The 21,102-nt window shown below is 33.5% G+C and overlaps 1 protein-coding gene across 1 annotated transcript in view; it reads right to left on the minus strand.

The window, feature by feature from the left end:
* Window positions 1–1,109: 1,109 nt before the first annotated feature.
* The window catches only part of LOC146526444 (atrial natriuretic peptide receptor 3), a 58,309-nt gene continuing 38,316 nt past the window's right edge, over window positions 1,110–21,102 (minus strand). Inside the window, exons 4-6 of the mRNA XM_085207126.1 lie at window positions 10,473–10,656; window positions 1,743–1,948; window positions 1,110–1,414 (exon numbers count right to left, since the gene is read on the minus strand). Of these exons, the coding sequence (XP_085063252.1) occupies window positions 1,332–1,414; window positions 1,743–1,948; window positions 10,473–10,656 (473 nt within the window). The 3' untranslated portion in view covers window positions 1,110–1,331. The remainder of the gene's footprint in view (window positions 1,415–1,742; window positions 1,949–10,472; window positions 10,657–21,102) is intronic.

The raw sequence follows: 21,102 nt of genomic DNA on the forward strand, positions 1-21,102 counted from the left end.
AATAAATGTCTTCATTTCTCTACTTTCCTAAATCATTTTTATTAGCTTCACCTCTTCACACATAGCTACATATAATCTGGGCGTAGAGTCTCCGTTCTCCTCCTTCCACCCGATTTCAGAAATTGCGTGTCAAGTGGCAGAATTCAACGCCGCATTTTATCAGATCAAGGAAATGGAATACATTACCTCGAGTACAAATCAAACCCAATTAATGGTTTTTCAGTTAGACGCCATTTATCTATTTTACGATCGCCTTTTTCTCTTCCCTATACAAAATATACCAAAAAAAGCGATTTAGTTTTAAATTGTGCTACTTTCTAAGAAACATTTTTGTACTGGCAGTAACAAATGATGTCTAGCTACAAGTTATTTGGCATTCAGCAAGAATTTAAATGAAGTAATAAAATTTTTCTTCATTACTTTATAACAACAAAATTTTGTGATATTATATTACGTAATATAATAAATAGCCTTCGAGAAACTTCCTTTGTGAGATACAAGAAAAGCTGTAGTCTCAATATGTCAGTGCTCAATCAATCTCTACAAAATTGACTGTTAACGATTTTTAAGTGGTATTATAATTAAATGATTTAAATATTTATTTTAAATATTTGTTACAAACACTACTTAAATTTATTAATGTATATAAAATACAATATTTTCATTTCAAGAAAATTATTGTTTAGATTCACGCCGTATCTAGTATATAGCAGGGTTGGAAGATTATTATAGTTAATTATAAGCCATTCCCTTCCACGTTAATAAACTTTCGTTCTCCATTTTCTGAATTCTTGAGGCAGTGCATGTTAAGTAACGAAACTAAACGCCGCGAATTGCCTCGAAATCAGAGCGAAGAAATCATAATATTAAATATTTCATTTAATCGAGTACTAATTAAACTACGGGTTTACCTCTGTGGGTGGTACCTCTCACACTTAGGCAACACGTTTGTGCCTCTGTACCACGATGGGCCTCAATTTCTTTTTTTAATTTTTAATATTATCCTTTGCTTATAATAAAAAAAAAGAATAAGCGAGCGAAGCCGCGTTGCAGTCTCTAGTGCTCATATAACAATTAAATACTAAAAAATATTAAAAATAATTTTATATATGTTTTTGTAGATTTTTAATAAAGTTAAATTATGCGACCAAAGCGATGTGCAAAAATCACTCATTTCAAACCGTGCTGCCTCCACCCTTTTCAAACTAACTCACTAGCATAATTATTTCCGACGGTCTGTAACAACATATCCTCTAAACTCTGCGTTGGCTGCATTTCCCATCCGTACATGTCAAAACCATAGCTTATCATGTATTGGTGTATGGTGCTAGCTAATAAAAACCCTCCCCTCGATCCAACAAATTCGTGGTAGCTTGGGGTGTCGTATATAAGGGCGGCTCGCGACCAATTGTATCTGTCGAGTTAAATTTTATTCAGCGCCATCTGTTGTTCAGTAGTTAATGTTTATAAAATTGGTTTAAATTTATGAAGTTGTTACAAATTTGGGGTTTAACGCCATCTAGTGGTAAATAGGTTCATTACTTTATGTATAAATTGTTTTTAGTATTTATCGATTTCAGTTGTTGTTACCTAAATTAAAATTACTAACATTGTTGTTTAAAATATACAAAAATTGTGATGAAATAAAGAATCTATTTAGATAATCTAATTGTAACCTTATTTATAACTTACCATTCCATAGAAAGTGTTAGCATTGGCCGACTTAATTTAATATCACTTACTTGTATACTTGTAGCCGAGATAAAATTTCAAATTTTCAGTGTAGTTGAGGCCGCCGTCAGAAGTAGTGTCCCACGGAGTGTAGATTATGTCTTCAATTTTCAAGTAATTCGCGAACGTCTTCATCATGAGATGGCAGGTGGATTTCCCGGCAACTTGGACTTGGGCGTCAGGTTCGTTTATGAGTAGGAGTTGCCGCCAGTTGTAACTAGATGGCGTTGAAACAAAGTGTGTTAGTGCCAAGCCACTCTAGTGCAACAAATTGTGATTACACACGTGATTTTCTATTAAATATCGCATATATAAAAATAGATATATTTTACAAATGAATCCCAACTTTTTATTTATATTTGTGTATCTTTGCCTTATAATAAAATAAATCTAATAATTAATCATAAATTTCGATTTAAGTAGAGGAATCACTATTTCAATTCTTGAAATACTTTTGGAGTTTTTTTTCTGCTTAAAAACTGTTAAGTTATCACCTAATATAATTTCATCGATTGGCGTTGAAGTCACGAACGAAAAAGTGACAATTTTAAATATTATTTCCCCCAGTTGGGGATTATAATATAGGGAATTTTAAAATCTAAATTAATTTAAATGTTAAACAAGTAGGTATAATAAATAACCTTCAAGGGTATAATATTTTTTCTGAGAAATAATAAAAAGAGAAGATAACAAGCACATTTTCTTACAAGAAATAATGATATCTCAGGGAACATAATGCTGAAATATTTTGTTTGTAACTTTTTTATGTCACAATAGGGTCCAATAAAATGTATTATTTATTTTTTTATTTATTTGACGATTAATCTTGAATTAGATTTGGTATTTCAGTATACAGCAATTTTTTAAGAGTGCTTATTACGTCGTAATTAGGCCATCCTGGCGCAGCGGCACAAGGGTGTGCCTGTAACGCGACGGTTGTGGGTTCGATCCCCACTCGAGGAAGTGAAATATTTATTTATGTTTATATTTTCATTTCTTCGCTCTGGTGTCAAAGCAAAGCGCGGCGTTGAGTTCTGCCACTCAGCGTGCAATGCTTCTAGAAGTGGGGAACGGAGTGTATTAACACTAGGCTCCCTCTGCCTATACTGATCTGTGCGGGATACAGCGTGAAGCTGATAAAAAAAATATGGGAAGCGCTTAATGAAAATTACGTAAAATTGATGACAAGTAGTCAAAAGAGAAAATTGACAAGCTAAAAGATTTTTTCTTTTTTACTGAAAGGTTCTTTTTTACTTAAATTGACCTGCTCTTATTAAAAACCTCATTACAATCCTGTCACAATTTAGCAATTATTATTTTTTTTATTGAAGTCCTCCGATTTCCTTATTACTCCGTATTCTTATTCTGTAGCCTTAAAAATGCAAAAAATGTATTTGACACTGATAATATTAATAGATTTACGTTGAAAAACTAGTCAAGTGTGAATCGGACTAGTCAAGAGAGGGTTCCGTGTCAATTTAATGATTGGTTAGGTCAATGGAACGCCACCTATGGACGCTTTCTTTTATTTTTAGTGACAAAAAAACAAGTGATCGTTGCAAATAAACAAAAAAATATATTTTTATCTAGCAAAAAGTCAGGAAGACTGTGTGTACCATAAATTATATAACATTACTATATCTGTAAAGTTTTCTTCAAAAGATTCTTCTAAGGATTACTTAACACCTTTTAACTTTATTTTTCTAACTAATCTAGGAAGTTTGATAGTCACGTAACTTTTGTAAAAGTAGCATCTGCCAAAGACGTATTATTTATAACCCTGAATCTCTTTTTTCTTGTAGGAAAAGTAGGTAGACTTAATTTTTTTTTCATAATTATTATAAATATGTTTATTTTATTATTTATTCCACTATCGAAATTATTATTATTATATTATCTGTGGACATCAAGTTGCATATGTAGGAAATAATTGAAGGATTCGTATAATGAGATGAAACTTGCGTCAAACCTGCATATTTTAATAATGAAACAGTATTTCAACTTTTGTTACAACCGTTAAATCCCTATTGGGAGTTCCTTTCAGGGACAGAAGTTGTTACTTGCAAGTCGTATTCTGTAATATAACATAAGCATACATACATATAACATATTATATATAAGAAACCAGTCGTGGTCGTTGTTAGTTCGATTCCCATTCTAGGAAATAAGTGATTTAATATTTTCATTTCTTCGCTGTTGTATCTAGGCAAAGCGCGGCTTTGACTTTCGCCACTTAACGCCTACGGAATGCCTCCAGAATTAGGCGGAAAATAGGATACGGAGTGTCTTAACACTAGGTTTCTTCTGCCTCTTATTTATTTTTTTATATTATCTTTACTAATATTATAAATGTGAAAATTTGTAAGGATTAACAAAATTTGTAGCCCACGCCACGTGCCACGACTGGTTTTCGAATTCAATAAATATTACAAGAATATTTTCAAAGGAGAAAATAAGACCTTTGCAAAATTATTACATCAATCTTAAAGGTTTTCTCAATATTTCCTCACAATATAGTATTTGATTGACCCAACAGTGATATTGATATCACGTTTACGACACTTTTATTAACTGTATATTGGTTTATTTATTGGACATTCGGACGGTTTTAGCAATTTTTATTTAAGTTTCGATATATTCTATTATAGTTGTATAGGATATATTCAATTTTTTTATCATTATTGATTTGAATTTCAAAATTGTGCTTTTTACCTTAAATAGCCATTTTTAGTTAGAATTTTAATAATATATATCCTCACATATATTATTATGTAGTACTAACGACACAAAAGCGGCTTCGCCCTCCTAAACTTATTCTTATATTATGACCAAAATTTATGAAAAAGTTCACATTTCTTGCAGCCTATATGTTATTCTGATATATAAACTATATTACTGTAAAGTTTCATCTAAATCCGCTCAGTAGTTTTTGTGTTAAAATGGAACAAACATCCTCTCAAACTTTCACATTACAATATTAGTAGGGTAGGAAGTATATGCATAGAATATACAAGAATAGTTAACAAAATCAATTCAAAACGACGACAGAATTTCTTATCCCAGGTGACTAAAACTTCTTGTTCCAAGAAACTTATGGACTTAGCGAATATTCACCGAGCGGAATGAAACAACTTCAGTAATTACTATGTATTTTGCCTACTTTGGCTAACTTACTAAATTGGTGTTCAACTATCTCTATTAAATTGTCGTAAGGATTTAATACTTTTTGTATTGGGCTGTAGTTAAAGGATATAGGATAACACCGTCGTAGCGCAGTGGCACAAGAATACTACTGTTAACGCAACTGGTTGTGGATTGGATTCCGACTGGAAAAAAAAAAAAATCTTGGCTCTGGTAACGAGGTCAATCACGGCGTTCAGTTCCGCCACGCAAAGCTATGCCTCAAGAATTGGGCGAAAAATGGATAATGGAAGTGTTTTAATGGGGAATGGAATATCAACACTAGGTCCCCTCTAATTACCCTGCGTGCCTGCTGCAGCATGCAGCTAAAAAGAATATAATTTAATTAATTACTGAAAAAAATACTATATAATACCGAACTCTCATATAAGGTAGTATACGATTTAAGTATATTATAACAGCTAAGTTTACCTTAGGTACTTAGAGTTAGTTACGTGCCAAATTTCAATTATTTATCCCCAGAAAAAGGTGCTGGTAAGCATTTTACTAACCTTTACAGCTGTGAAAATTTATAGTATGTAATTTATATACTACTATAAATTTTCACAGCTAAACTACTGACCTTGTGTGACCTTGGTGAAAATCACTTTTAATAAAACTTTAAGTGTTTATAATGGAATCTATCAAGCACTCCATAGAAGATTTGACACAACAATTCAATTCTCAAATGGCAGAGTTTCAAAAACAATTGAACTCAACACATAACACGGCAAGTCCAACAGCGAGCATAGCAGTACAATTCAATTTATTCAGATCTTTTGTATTGAACGCTCTTGAGGGTCTCCAACATCAAGTTCTACTCCTTACTAAACAGTACGATAATTTTGAAATGCGTAGCAGAAGAAAAATCTTGTTAGTGCATGGCGTTGCTGAGGATAAACAAGAAGACACTGCCTCGCAGGTGATCCAAGTCCTAGCCAAACATCTGAAACTTCCAGATCTTTGTGTTGATGATGTAAGCAGATGCCAGCGCCTGGGGAAAATCTCATCAGGAAATCCTAGACCCATTTTGCTTAAGCTTAGAGACCAGTCTATGAGGAATCAAATTTGGTACTCAAAGGCCTCTCTTAAAAGCACTGGTATTACTATCTCCGAATTTTTAACCAAATCCAGGCACGAAGCATTCATGGCAGCGCGACAACGCTTCGGAATCTCTAAGTGTTGGACCAAGGATGGAATTATAATTGTCATTGGTCCAGAAGGCAAGCGACATAGCGTAGTCTCGTGCTCCGAGCTTGATAAGATCACTCCTAATCCTGATGCCCGAGGTCAAGTCAATCCTGCTTCTGCTACGGTCAAGAATCCAGCTATTGCCAAACAGGTCGCCCGCACAAAGAGAATCATCAAGAAGTAACTTCTCTGTTTATGTTTTTTTCTTATTTTTTATTATCACATATATCTTTAATACTCTCCTCTTTGCTTATATAACTATTAGCTTTTTTTTTGTATATACCTCTATATTTATATATAACTCTCTTCATATAAATTGTTATTGTACCCACATTGTTTTGATAATGCTTATTACTTTGTAAACAAATATCACAATGACAGCTGACACTTAGCAGCTGTATGACCATAGATGGCGTAACAAAGTTCTCACTAAAACCTATTTCGTTACACGTTAATCATTTATTTATTTATTTTGTTTTTTTTTTTCATTTTCTTTCTCTTATTTATAATCAAAAACACATCACTGCCAGCAGGTGGATGAAGTCTAAAGTAACTTATTACAATTGTTATAATATCTCTTAATATATTACTGTGTATATATATTTATAATTGTCTCTGGAAAGCTTATTTTGTTTATATATTATTTATTTATCTTATTCTACGAACATTATTATTTTTATTATTATTAGTATTCTTATTGATTGTATTATTAACTTAAAACTATATCTTATTTTGTACATACATATATTTATACATTTTTTTTTTATCTTTTTAAATTAAACTTGTCTTTTGTTTGGCTTAGTTATGCATACTAATGACAGTGTTAGTAGTGACAGTATAAATAGCGACATCTTTCACCAGTGCGATTCTACAGAATCCGATTGTAGTCTCCATAGCATTTCTGATCCTCTCAGTTCCCTCCTAGAAACCAAATTTGATAATTTCCCAAAAAATTTTAATGTTGTCCACATCAATGCACAAAGTATACCGGCTCATTACCCAGACATGCTCGACTCATTCAGCTTAAAAAATATTCACGCTATACTTGTCTCAGAAACATTTCTTAAGCCGTGTTTGCCATCCACCGCATATGCTCTGCCTGGATTTCACCTCATACGTAATGACCGTACTGAAAAGGGCGGAGGCGGAGTAGCGATCTATCTGCGCAGTCACATCCCTTTCTCATTACTACATAAGTCACCGTCTGTCTACTCAAATTCTTCGGAGCATATCTTGATAGAAGTCCTCTTTGGCACTCTTAAAGTTCTGCTTGGTGTCTTTTACAGTCCCAGCTTACACATAAATTACTTTGACTCACTTGAGGATCTTTTAGAAAGATATGTTCCTGGAGCGGACCACTCTATCATTATGGGTGATTTTAACACTTGCTTAATCAAAAATGACTCACGTGCAGGTCGGTTAAAAAATATCATTAACAGTTCCAACTTAAACATTCTTCCTACGAACCCTACCCACTTGTTTCCTGGCTCCATCTCTGTTAGATCTTATGATCGTCTCATCAACTGAACGTCTCGCAACTTTTGGACAAATGTCAGCAGAAGCATTCTCTTATCACGATCTCGTTTATCTATCATATAAAATACGTCCGCCTAAACTAAAGCCGACGGTGGTGATGCGCAGGTGTTTTAATAATATAGATAGTGAGAAGTTCATGAGCGATCTCGGTCGTATTAATTGGGATTGCATATTTAGTGCGGATAATGTTAATGACAAGGTAAATATTTTTAATTCTCTTTTGATTGAGCTTTTTGATACTCACGCACCGCTGAGGCCAGTAAAAATAAAACATCTCCCTGCCCCTTGGTTAACTCAGGATATCAAGGTGCTGATGGCCAAACGTAATTCTGCGAAGTCTAAATATAAGAAAGACCCTACTGACGCTAATCTGCAAAGGTACAAAACACTGCGGAACGGATGTAACAAGAGTTGCAGAGATGCCCGACGTAATTATATCCAGTCGTCAATTGACTACAGCAATCCTGCAAAAACTTGGAAATTTCTGAACGGGATGGGAATAGGTGGACGGCGCACTAATAATACAGCTACCTTAAATCACTGCACGGATTTGGACTCCCTGAACAGATTCTTTACCACCGTCAATTTGATAGATAACAAAACTAAAATGAAAACCCTTCACTCACTATCATTACGTTCTAGTTCTTCTACTAATTCCTTCCTCTTCTCTCCTATCTCTGCAGCTGAAGTACGTAAGAATGTATTATCAATTAAATCTGATGCTACCGGATCCGATAACATAAGCCGACGTATGATCCTACTAACGCTCAACTCTATTCTTCCTACCTTATGTCATATCTTTAACTTCTCTCTTTCCTCTAGTGATTTTCCTGATGCTTGGCGACATGCACTTGTTATACCTTTTCCTAAAACATCCAATCCAACATCTTTCGCAAACTATCGTCCTATTTCTATACTCCCTTTCCTTTCGAAGGTTTTTGAGCGCATTGTACATAAACAAGTGTATCAATTCCTGCACAATAACAATACCCTAACTCCTTTCCAGTCTGGTTTCCGTCCTGGGCATAGCACAGTCACTGCACTTAATAAAGTCTGTGATGATATTAGATACGGTATTGACAACCAGCAAGTGACTCTACTCGTCTTGTTAGATTTTTCTAACGCCTTCAACACAGTTGACTACGATTTACTATTAGCATTATTAAAATCCATTAACGTCTCCTCCAAAGCTACTGAATGGTTTTCTTCTTACCTTCACAGCCGCAAACAGAGCATTAAACTTGAAGGAACACTTTCATCAGTGTGCCATATCAGCGCTGGTGTACCGCAGGGTAGTGTACTGTCCCCCCTACTTTTTTCCATATTTATTAACACTCTCGCTCCACACATAACGTCATTTCACCACCTATATGCTGATGATCTACAAATTTACACGACCGCCGCCATAAATGATATCTCTAGCGCAGTAACCAAAATTAATTCTGATTTACAAATAATCAGCACCTGGTGTAAATCGTTTGGGCTTTCAATTAATCCAAGTAAGTCTCAGGTATGCGTGTTTGGTAACTCTAAGCAATTATCTAAAGTAATTTCTCCTCTGCCTCCAATTATGTTGGACAATGTTTGCTTAGAGGTTAGTGCGAGTGTTAAGAATTTGGGAATAAGGATGGACAGTACATTTACCTGGTCGCCTCATGTCTCCGAGCTTAGCCGCAAGATTTTTTGTGCCATAGGTAGATTGAGAAGATGGAAGAATCTGTTACCTTTAAAAACTAAAATATCTTTAGCCCATACTCTCCTTCTACCTATACTAGATTATGCCGATTCATGTTGTTTAGATATGTCTCAGCAACTGCTTGGTAAGCTTGAGCGCCTTCAAAACCTTATCATAAGATTTATTTTTGGATTAAGAAAACACGACCATGTGTCACAGTACCGTAGTCAACTTAAGTGGTTGTCAATAAAACATAGGCGCTATTTGCATTCCCTCACACTCCTTTATACCGTCCTTTACCATCCTATCACTCCACCGTACCTCAAGGAACGTTTTAAGTTTCTAGGGTCGGACACCGTACACTCCCAAACCCTCCGTTCCCGTAACAACAACCTCCTTGCAATACCTTTGTCCCTCACGAAATGCTATGGCGATTCCTTTACTGTGATGACAGTAAAACTTTGGAATGAGCTGCCAGTGGAAGTGAGACGGTCCCAATCGGTTGGGATATTTAAGCGGCGTCTTAAGCAGCACTATCTCAAGCTAAATACCTAAACTGACATTTTTGCTTAATCCCTTTATTTATTTGTATCTATTTACTCCCTTTATTTATTTCTATTTGTATCTATGTATATTGGGTGTATCTAAGTATGTATGTACGTATGTATGTATATATTTATGTATTTGTATGTAGGCATGTATGTATATATTTGTATGTATGTATGTATGTTGTGTATTTATCCGTGTATGTATGTTTATATGATAAATAACGTATTTATATTTGAGTATCATATTTATTATTACTTTTTGCACCTTTTCGCTATCTTTTATATAATAAGTCCTTTCAAATGGTTGCCTGTAAGAAATCGCTTTTAGTGATAAGGCCGCCATTGCACTATGTATTGTCTTTCTGTAATTACTGTTACTGTACTGATTCTTTGTTTATTTTAGTGCAATAAAGTATTATTATTATTATTATTATTATTATATGTTAATTATAAAGCTTTATGTTTCCCATCACCGTAAAAGCATAAATATATTTTATTCCATTACCCATACTTACCATTTATGGTGAGTTTTTTAACCTTAATTTATGGACCCTTACTTACCTATCTAGCGACTAAAGCTAACTAAAAGTTAAATAGTAATATATACTCACTGCCGGAAAACATCGATGATGAAATAGGCCAAGTCTTTAAAGCCTAGAGGTCCAGCTCGCACCATCATGTAGAACTCATCTTGGCATGTTTGTTTTGGTTTCACAAAGTCGAACGTGAAACCGCCGGTAGTGACTAACGGTATGCCAGTGTTGCCCAGAAATTTCGATATCCTTGCCACTGAAGCTGTAAAGGAAATGTAGAGTAAATATTGTGTGGATAATATATTCTTATAGGATTGATATGATTTTTTTAAACTTTATATATTTAAACTTAGGTTTAGATATGAGAATAACGAAAATACATATTTATTTTATTAATCTGTAGGAATCTCATGTATTTTGTGGCTTTGTGCTTGTCCCACAAAACAAAAAAAAATACAAAGTTTCCTCCACCAATATTAATTTTACGGCGAAAACTACACTAGTAACCGAATTTATAATTAATAGCTTTTTCTTATAAACATTTTAACAATATAACTAACTCCATATTAACGTATATAAGAATATGTTTTCCAAAGCAGATGTGGAGATTTAACGAAATCTATCGTTTTGTAAAACCAATCAAATAGAAAGGAGGATAAATTTTACTTTATACTTCTTTGTAATATCTTTAATTCTATCTTCTCAACTTTATACTTCTTTATTTAAATTTTTCTCCTTCTATCACAGAGCCAAGGTAAGCAAAAACAACCTAATGCAAAGACATTCCGTCGCTCTCCTTGATATTGCACTTTTGTCTTGCCAGAGCGATAAAATGAAAAAGTTCATCGGACTTCCTACAAGCATCTCGTTTTACAGTTACACGAGGCCAATCATGGCGCAGGGGCACAAGTGTGACTGTAAACCGACTGGTTGTGGGTTCGATTCCCACTCGAGGAAATGAAATATTTATTTAAATTTTTATTTTCATGTCTTCACTCTGGTTTGAATTCCGCCACTCAGCTCGCAATGAGGATTCGGTGGAAATTAGGGAACCGACCAGGCGCTCTGAGCACTATGCCATACATTCTCATCAAGCTACGTCTACATTCTTATACGCTTGTTACAACTTATTTACAGTGCTTATTATCTTTGGGTAGCGGAAATTTGTAAAAAAATCCCTACAAAGATGCCATTAAAATTTTTAACATCGGTTATAATCATTTTGTGCTCTCAAAAGTTTGAAAATGTCAAACTGGTTCGAAAACTTTCAGCTATACTAGATGCTTAGACACATCGTGAACAGCAGCTTATGCAACACCAAATATCCAGTTATAAGAAATTTTGCAATTATAGACACTTGTCTACAAAAACACTCGATGGACTAACTGTACCTCGTATAGTATCGTATTTTAAACATACCATAAGAATCAATAATAATAGACAAAATCCTTTGTTTCAAATTATTTCATATATTTTGTTTGAAATAAAATTATATTTGATTTCGACGAACAATTCTATAGGATTATAGTCCATAAATTATATTTATTTCGTAATTCAGAGAAAACAATTCAATAGAATTTGTATTTCTATGAAAGTGGTCCATAACGCTGTAAGTACTAAATAATTGGTATTATTCTCGAACTGGCAGTATATATTTAATTCACAAATTTCATGAATAATTTCTATGAAGTAATAAATTATTTACGATATTATTATTGGATAGGAATCTGTCTATATATGGTAATTGTTGACGCAATTCCGATTTAGGGGTACTACATACTATATTAAAAATACTTTTCTTTGCGGTCTTAAGCCCGATTTTTATATTTATATTAATTATATAAATATAATTATATAGGTATATTCAAAAGGAGTGGTTGTAAAGAGGATAATGAAATCAAGAAATTAACCACCATTCGCATCCAGTCAAAACTATCTTCAGATCGTCATCGCTTGAAGCACTGAATTGCTCCAACGACCTTCTATGGACATGTCGACCCCGCGGTCATATCATAGTAGAAATTTTGTGGTGCAGAGGCACAAGCTTGCGACTGTAAAGGCGATAGGTTGTGTATTCGATTCCCACTCGAGGAAATGAAGTATTTATACACAACAAAATTACAAGAAACGAGAAAGTTCTAATTTTGTCCAATAAAAATAAAATATAATAAAAGAAAAGAAAAATACATAAGTCTTACTAAGACCATACTTTTCTTCAGTATGGCACGATAAAACCTCTCGGAATTTCATCATACATATTTCATCCGTTGTGGGAGAAATTGACAAAGTGAATTACGCTCAGGTAGTACTAGAAGTAATATATCAGTGCTATATGACATAGAAGTATAAATCATGGTGAACGGAGTGTCTTGACACTAGGTTCCTTCTGCTATGTGCGGGATACAGCGTGAAGCTGATATAAATCATAATGTTTTTAATTGTTTTTTTTAATTTTCAGCTTCACGCTACATCCCGCAAGATACTCCGTTCCCGACTTTCCGCCGAACTCCAGAATTCGGAGAAGAAGAACCGGAACCTCCAGAGGTTTTGCGTTTTGAATGGCGGTACTCAGAACTTCGCCTCGACAACAGAGCGAGGAAACAAAAATATAAAATATTTCAATCCCCTGAGTGGGAATCGAATCCACAACCGTCGCCATACGTTGTGCCGTTTACCACGATTACCTTGGCCAGTATTACTTTTATGTTCCTATTACAATATCTTATACAAGGAAGGAAAATTTGAAGAGCCTCTTCCTATAATTGTGTGTACTTTGCAATTATCACTGATGGCACAGTATCAAATATCAGATTTCTGTTAAAGCTCTTGACGTTAATGAAGTTACATTCGGTAGTGACCGGTCATTATGACCGGCTATAGGTTGAAATCTCACTTAGAGGAATATTATATATGTAAATAATAACCTTCGCTGAAACGTAAAGCATTCTTTAAATTTGTATAAATACTTCAATTCACGATCACAACGAAGCATTTGAGGGTAATAGGATCATTCGTGAAAATATATTCAATAGAAGCATTGTTAAGGTATTTTAGTATGGATATTTCTGCGTTATGAAGCATTACGAAGTTGTGAACGTACATATAAATGTGTTATATATTCGAATTTATTATTCTTTTCCAATGCTGGAATGGAATATTTGAATATCAAAAATAAAATCAGCTTCACGCTGTTTCCCGCACACAGCAGGGAAGGCAGAGGGAACCTAGTGTTAAGATACTCCGTTCTCCACTTTTTGTTGAATTATGAAGACATTGCGTGTTGAGTAGCAGAACTCAACGCCGCGCTTTGCCTCGACACCAGAGCAAAGAAATAGAAATATAAACGTAAATAAATATTTCACTTCCTCGAGTGGGGATCGAACCCACAATCGTCGCGTTATAGTCACACCCTTGCCACTGCGCTACGACGGCCTCTACGGGTTCTATTTAATAGGTATCTTTTCTTTTCTAATATCGAATTTACAAATGACAGTCATGGAATTCGCTTTTGCTTACTCAAATGCTCAAATCTGTTTACTTCGAACCATAAACGTCAATAAAGATTTATGTTTGCACAAAATAGAATATTCTGCAATATATCTTATATTGTAAACATTTATTAATAATAAACATATAGAAGTGTTCTATCCGGTTTTAAAGTAAACGAAGTGTATGTCCAATTTAATTTACGATATCATTTTATTAAATTAGTTTATTTTATGCCACTGAAATCTATATCAATATTATGAACAATTAAGAAAAACCAATAATAAAACTTTAATTTATTTTTTTTTGGGTAAAATTAAGTATAAAAATTTACGGAATTGATCATAGCTAAATTAGAAGTTTAAATTCAATTAATGAATTCAATTGGCTGAATTTAATAAGATTAATTTCCATGAAATGCAACTATTTCACGATATTCTCGGTGGCATTATAAAACTATTCATTCTACTAGTATAGCCATGACATACGAGTACTTAATAATTTTTCCTAATTTTAAAATTATATTACAGAAGAACGATGAAAGAAAAATTAATGCTATAGAAATGCGATCTGTGTAGAATGTGCGGAGTCAGCTTAGCTGATCGAATCCGCAATGAAGAGATACACAGAATGGCAGATACTAGCGAGGATGTCACAGAGAGAATGTAGAAGAACGTGCTCAGCTGGTTTGACGTCGAAAGAATTAGTGATGAAAGAATAGTAAAAAGATTTATGATGGAAAAGAGAACGATAAGAGAGGTACGGGGGAGCCCTCGTTATAATTTTATAGCTAAGCTAACTCTAATACTTATAAAGTACATAATATTTATTTATTAAAAAAGATATTCAGCTATTTTAATTATCATTGATATAGAATTAAATGGTGGAATTGAGGATTGCCAATTAACACGTTACCGATCCCTTGTGGTATAGTCGGGACGTCTCTGATTAGTATCGTCTGCTGCACACGACCGCCATCGAAGGTGATTATTTGGGGAATTATTTGTATTTAAAACAGAAATGTATCTACCCTGGCTCTTTACTAAACAAGTAGAAATATTTCTAAAGATAATTAAAAAAATATAACAAATATAATTTATTTTAATGTGTAGTATATGAGCATGGGAAGAAGACCTAATGTCAAAATATTTAGATTTCTTCTTTCCAAAAACACTTAATTATTTTAAGTTAAAATAACGGAGTTCAGTGCGGTGGCTCATGTAATCGGCGCAGAAATACCTCCCCAGGTGGGGATTTGAACCCGCATTTATTAAATATACGTAGTATTTGTCCAATGGTGGCTTCCGTAATATATACATACATATACTCTAAGATTTATATAAATTAATCGGGATAATGATTAATGATTACTCTAAGAGGTCAGTAATACAAGGGTCGAATTGACCCGTTTCCTACATGCATATATCACTTTCATTCCTTTAACTTCGAAGATAAATTATTTCTGTCCAAAGAAGTCTGGACTAATACAAATTTTAAGTGTTACTTACTTAAACAACTAAATTATGAAGTAATATAAGTAACTAGCGGACGCGCGCAGCTTCGCTTGCGTATTTAGGGGTGAATTCTAAAAAACCACGAAACATGTGTTCAATGAAATTTTTTTAAGAGTCTAAATTTAAAATTTTATAATAATCGGTGGCGTTTTAAAGGATTTTCTATACAAACTTTCAACCCCTTATTTGCACCTTTAAGGGGAGAATTCTAGAAAACGATGAAACACGTGTTCAATTAAATACTTTTAAAAATCTAAATTTCAAATTTTATAAAAATCGGTGCCGATTTAATTTTTTTTCCATACAAACTTTGAACCCCTATTTCACCCCTTTAGGGTTAAAATTTTTCAAAATCCCTTCTTAGTGGATGTCCAGATTACGAAAGTAAACTTTTGTCCAAATTTAACGTTTCTACCATCAGCAGTTACGGCTGTGCGTGCGTCTTACCTCAGTCAGTGAGGACAAGTCCTTTTATATATATAGATTATGGAAGATATTTTTATTTAATCAAATAATAATTAAATATATTTGTATGTTTTTTTCCAATATACATATATATTTTTATTTTTTGTATTTATTATCTTTTTTTATTTTTTTTTATTAGTATCGAACAAGCATTTCTGTGCGCAACTAAAAGTAAAGCAATATAGACGATGTACAAATTTCAACGACGTCGAGTACCACGTAAGGTGTTTGCAGCTAAATAGTTTAAATCGCTTGGATAAATTCCAAGAGACGCCAGTTCTAGGTCACAACATTACATTATATTATTATATCATTTATATATTTTTTCGGAACCTAATGTCAAAACATTCCGTTCCCCATTAAGAAACTTCCATTCTCCACTTTCCACCGAATCCTGGAGGCTGTAACTGTAGAAATCAACGCCGCTTTTATTCCAAGGTCGACACCAGAGCGAAGAAATGAAAACGATTAATATTTCATTTGATCGAGTTGGAATCGAACCCACGAACTGTTGCGCTTATAGTCCCATGCTTCTGTTCCTATACCACGACTTGCTATAATTATTTAAATAAATTTCAATATTAGCTATACACGATAAGTATAGCAAAGTACTATGAAATTATATTTGACACAATTAGGGATAATTAATCGGCGCCTAATTTTCCTTTCCGCCTATACACATTAATAATCCACTTATATTACGATACTAGCAGCCCCCGCGCGGCTACGCCTGCTTGAACTATACGAATATTTATTTAAGTAGGTATATTTAAGAAAATATCGGCAAAGCGCGAATTTCAGCTTAAGATTCTTCCACGCAAGCTCGAAATAAATTACTTGACAGATGGACAGACGGACAACAAAGTGATTCAATAAGGGTTCTTTTTACCTTTTGAGGTACGGAACCCTAAAAATATAAAATATGAAAAGCAACAATAGATTCCACAAAGAGGTATATATATATGTATTATATAGCGACATATAAAGATGTTTGCAAGTTCTATAAACCATAGATTATGGTGGGATTCCTTAACATCACATACAATACATAACACGTATCAAACGGGTCGTATTTAGGTCACCCACATATAATTGTACTTAATAAGATCGGAATACATTTACAGTAATCGTCTATCGATTTATGGTATTTAGATATAATTTAGATAATAATATCTATACACTTTTTACAAAAGGAAAAGAAAGTTTGGTTTAATTTTCTAATCTCAAGAAATATTGGTGTGATTTGAAACAAACTCCTGCCAAATAGTACATTTTTCGATGGGCATATTTATAGTCTACAATTTATAGTATTTCAGCTTAAATATTTAATGTTCACGGCATTTGTAAAGAAAATATTTAAAAACAAACCCCGACTGCATAAAACTAAAAAGAGAAAAATCTAGCCTAATAGTTTATTAGGATTAACAGTTGCACCTCTTTAAATTATGCAAGATTCCTGGTAAAGATTTAATTGAGTAAAGAATTACTTATAGGTCCCGACGATGCTACAATTTACAGCTTACAACATAAATAAGTTGTAACAGGCTCATAAGAATTTGACGTAGCTCCATGAGAATTTTTATACGTTTACGTACCAAAAAAAGTATTTTTTTAAAGTGTTTAACGATACTTTAAATACGTTTAAAAAAATTAAAAATTATAGCTTTCCTATTCAATAATGACCTAAAATTGTTTTTTGGCAAAACGTATATGAAGGTAAAATTATTGCAAAGAGGTTCCCACAGAAATTTGATAAAGCGCCGGTCAACCTCCACCTTTGTGGCTCTAACCGCATTTTTAGGGATCGAAATACAATTTCCCAGGCCTATTTTCTCTGAAGATTGATGGCGTAATGAAAATGTTGCTGTTTTATTAAATACTAGTGATCCGCTTGCGGCTTCGCCCGCTAAATCATGAAAGCATTCGTGATTTTCTATGTATGTAATAGAGACTTAACACTAGAAGTGCCGAAGATTGAGACCCCCCTTGAACCGCCGTCGTGACAAATTTGTCCCATTCTACTTATTATGTTGATTGTTGGTATAATATAAAAAAAATATTATTAAAATAATTCGTAAAATATGTAGACCATCTTTAATAATTAATTCTTATTCTTTAACAAACATAAAAGTACCAAAAAATAAAACACAAAGAAAGAATCAAATATTTCTAATACGTTCTAAGGTCATGACAACTAACTGAATAACTCTTACAAAATTATAAGTTATTGAAATTAGTTAATATTATTAGTAGGCCAAGTAATGCATTAATATATTCTTCATCAGTGATGCATCACAGATGATTTATAACATTGCGTGGTTATGCCTCCAGAATTCGGCGGAAAATGCCAGCGGAGTGCATAGCACTAGGTTCCCAGGTTCCCTCTACCTACCCTGCAATTGCCCACATTTGGTATCAAGTGTTTTTCTGAAATTCAAGCCTAGCTTAGTCATCTTTTCATCTGATACCTCACTTGGACTAGCGGCAAAATTTAGTATTGACACCAATTTTACCCCACTTTTCAGGCTATTATTTTTTAAGATTTATACATAAATGTATAGTTTTCAGATTTTTTCCTGTACTAGTACTACGTGTAGATGCTAGCTGCCAAATTTCGTAATTCTAAGTTAACTGAAAGTACCTTATTAATTTGATTCCCTTTATAGTTTCGAAATACACGTTTTTTACTATATATAAATAGTGGTCTTTTTTTAAGGGCGCTTTTTCAGGAAATCAAGGGACTGTAGATCGTCATATAGTTGATATTCATATACTCATATGAATATCAACTCGATTTCTCCAAGCATTCCTGAGATAAAGGCACAGACAGACGGATGGACAAAAAAATGATCTTATAAGGGTTCTTTTTTCCTTAAAAGCTACAGAACCCTAAAAACTTAGGCATTGACTGCTAAACCTACTATTCAATTTTTTTTCCGCCCCCGCATTGCCCTTTCCCCTCCACCTCATCCCCGAGGCATGAAAATATGTCAAATTATACCCTCAAATAACGAAATAAAAATGGCGGGACAAAAATGACCCAGCGGCAGTTCTAGGTATATCTAATTTTTTTTCAAAAAGTATGACTGCTATAAAATTATTTATATTTTTAATTAAATAAGGATGTAAAATTGGTAATAGTAAAAAAATTTCATCTACATAAATTAACAAATAAAAAAGTTATATACAATCAACCTTGCGTTTGGGTCAAAAATGGGACGGCGGCGCTTCTAGTGTTAAGCACGGCTTCGGTCGCTAAAACTTTTTTTTATAATATATCTTTTTTAATAGAAAATATCTTTAGTTCTTTCTAATACCTCTTAATATCTATCATACTAAGGTAAAGAATTTTTCAAAATTCGGTTTATATATTAAGGTCTCTTTCTGTGAATTATAAGATTAATTTAATTTTGTTTTCAATATTCGTAATTAATATCCTCTACTTTTTAATAAACTAAATTGTTTTTAAAGGTTTTAAAGTTTTTTTCCACTTTAAACCTTGGCAAGGCAAGTTTTAGGAATATTAACCATCTTTCAGCATTAATTACCAATCCACTCCAATACACTGCATACACTACAGATCACTCCAGTTAATTTGATAAACACCTTGAATTTTTCAAATGTTATAATTTTATATATGAAAACAATTATCTTTTACTATTAATATATTTCTTCGGGTGAACTGTTTTTTTTAATCACGCTATATCCCACACGTAACAGAGTTGGTAGTGGGAACCCGGAAACCTAGTGTTCAGACACTCCGTCCCCATTAAAACACTTCCGTTCCCTACTTTCTCGCTGAATTCTAAAGCATTGCCTATTGAGAGGCCGAAGTGTACACCGCACTTTGCCTCGTTATCAGAACGACAAATGAAAGTGGTAAATATTTTATTTCCTCGACCGAGAATCGAACCCACAATCAGTCGCATTTGACAGTACCCCTGCGCTCCTGCGCCACGACTGGCCTCTACTCTACTGTTAACATATTTTTATATTATTTATAAGTAAAAAAAAATAGAAGTAGAAAAGAAAATGACATAGTAGAAAGTTCTCTTTATATTTCGTAATGCAGGAAGCTTGTACGGAAGAGGAATTTTAAAAAGCGATTCCTTTCCTTATAACATATTTTTAAATGGTATCAAAAACAAGTTACGCGACAGTACCGACCGTCGAGATAAAAGAGCTTACTTCAGAATGTGACCAACATTTTAATATTCGAAGGATAAAGAATAACAGTAAAAATTTTAAGTTAGAAAAGTACGAAAAAATACTAAAATTTATGTTATGAATTCAAAGTAAAATAGGGAATTTCGAAGGTGCGCATGAGATTGTTATAGATTACAATTCCTTTTCGTGATATTCGTATTTATAAAATTTACCTTGCCCAATTACAGTTACACACAGTGCAATGCTTATGCATTACTACATTCATCAGCTTCCTTTTTCGCAAGAGATTGTCTGAAAAGGTTATAGTCCTGGGTTCGACCCCCAGTCGGGACATGAATTATTTCAGGAGAAAGAAGTATCTTCACACAAGGTTTTCTGCCTGCTATACTCGATAATAAATACTGCTGTACTCTAAAAAAACAAATAGTTCAACTAACTGGACTAAAGCTTAAACTATAAAATTTAAATATGGTGTAAATATAAATTCCCGACAGAGAATGGAACCCATAACACTGCGTACACTTAGTCACTTATATTACAAATATGTACACGAAAAATGCGCTATCTTTTACTAATTAAATTAGCAATTAACACTGTATCCCGCACCCAGCAGGGTAGGCAGAGGGAACCTAGTGTTAAAACACTCCGTTCCCCATTTTCCGCCGAATTTTTAAAGGCATTAATTTGATTTTGCATTGATTGAGCATTGTGTGTTGAGTGGTGGACTTGATTTTACAGTCACACCCCCTTGTCCCCCTTTTACTAATTCAATATAACAATATTTATTGTTAGACCACTTAACACTATAAACGTAGTAATATTTGCTGTACTTTTACGACGCCAATTTTGATGTTTACTGCTATACTAAAATGTATTATTGCCTATTGATATAAAAGTCTCGTAGTAAAAATGTAGAGTTTTTTTCAAGAATAAATAATATTTATATGGGTTTCGACAATTTGATATATGTACGTATTTGTTTATGTGAACGAAGCTATAAACATGGCGAACCTTAAGCATTTTACGAGTTCTATTACTCAATTTTACTATCTTCTAATTTGGCTAATGCCTATGTT

This window comes from Heliconius melpomene, unplaced genomic scaffold (genome assembly GCF_056956725.1).
Source record: "Heliconius melpomene rosina isolate 202511_hmr_F unplaced genomic scaffold, ASM5695672v1 ptg000035l, whole genome shotgun sequence".
Lineage (NCBI taxonomy): Eukaryota > Metazoa > Arthropoda > Insecta > Lepidoptera > Nymphalidae > Heliconius > Heliconius melpomene.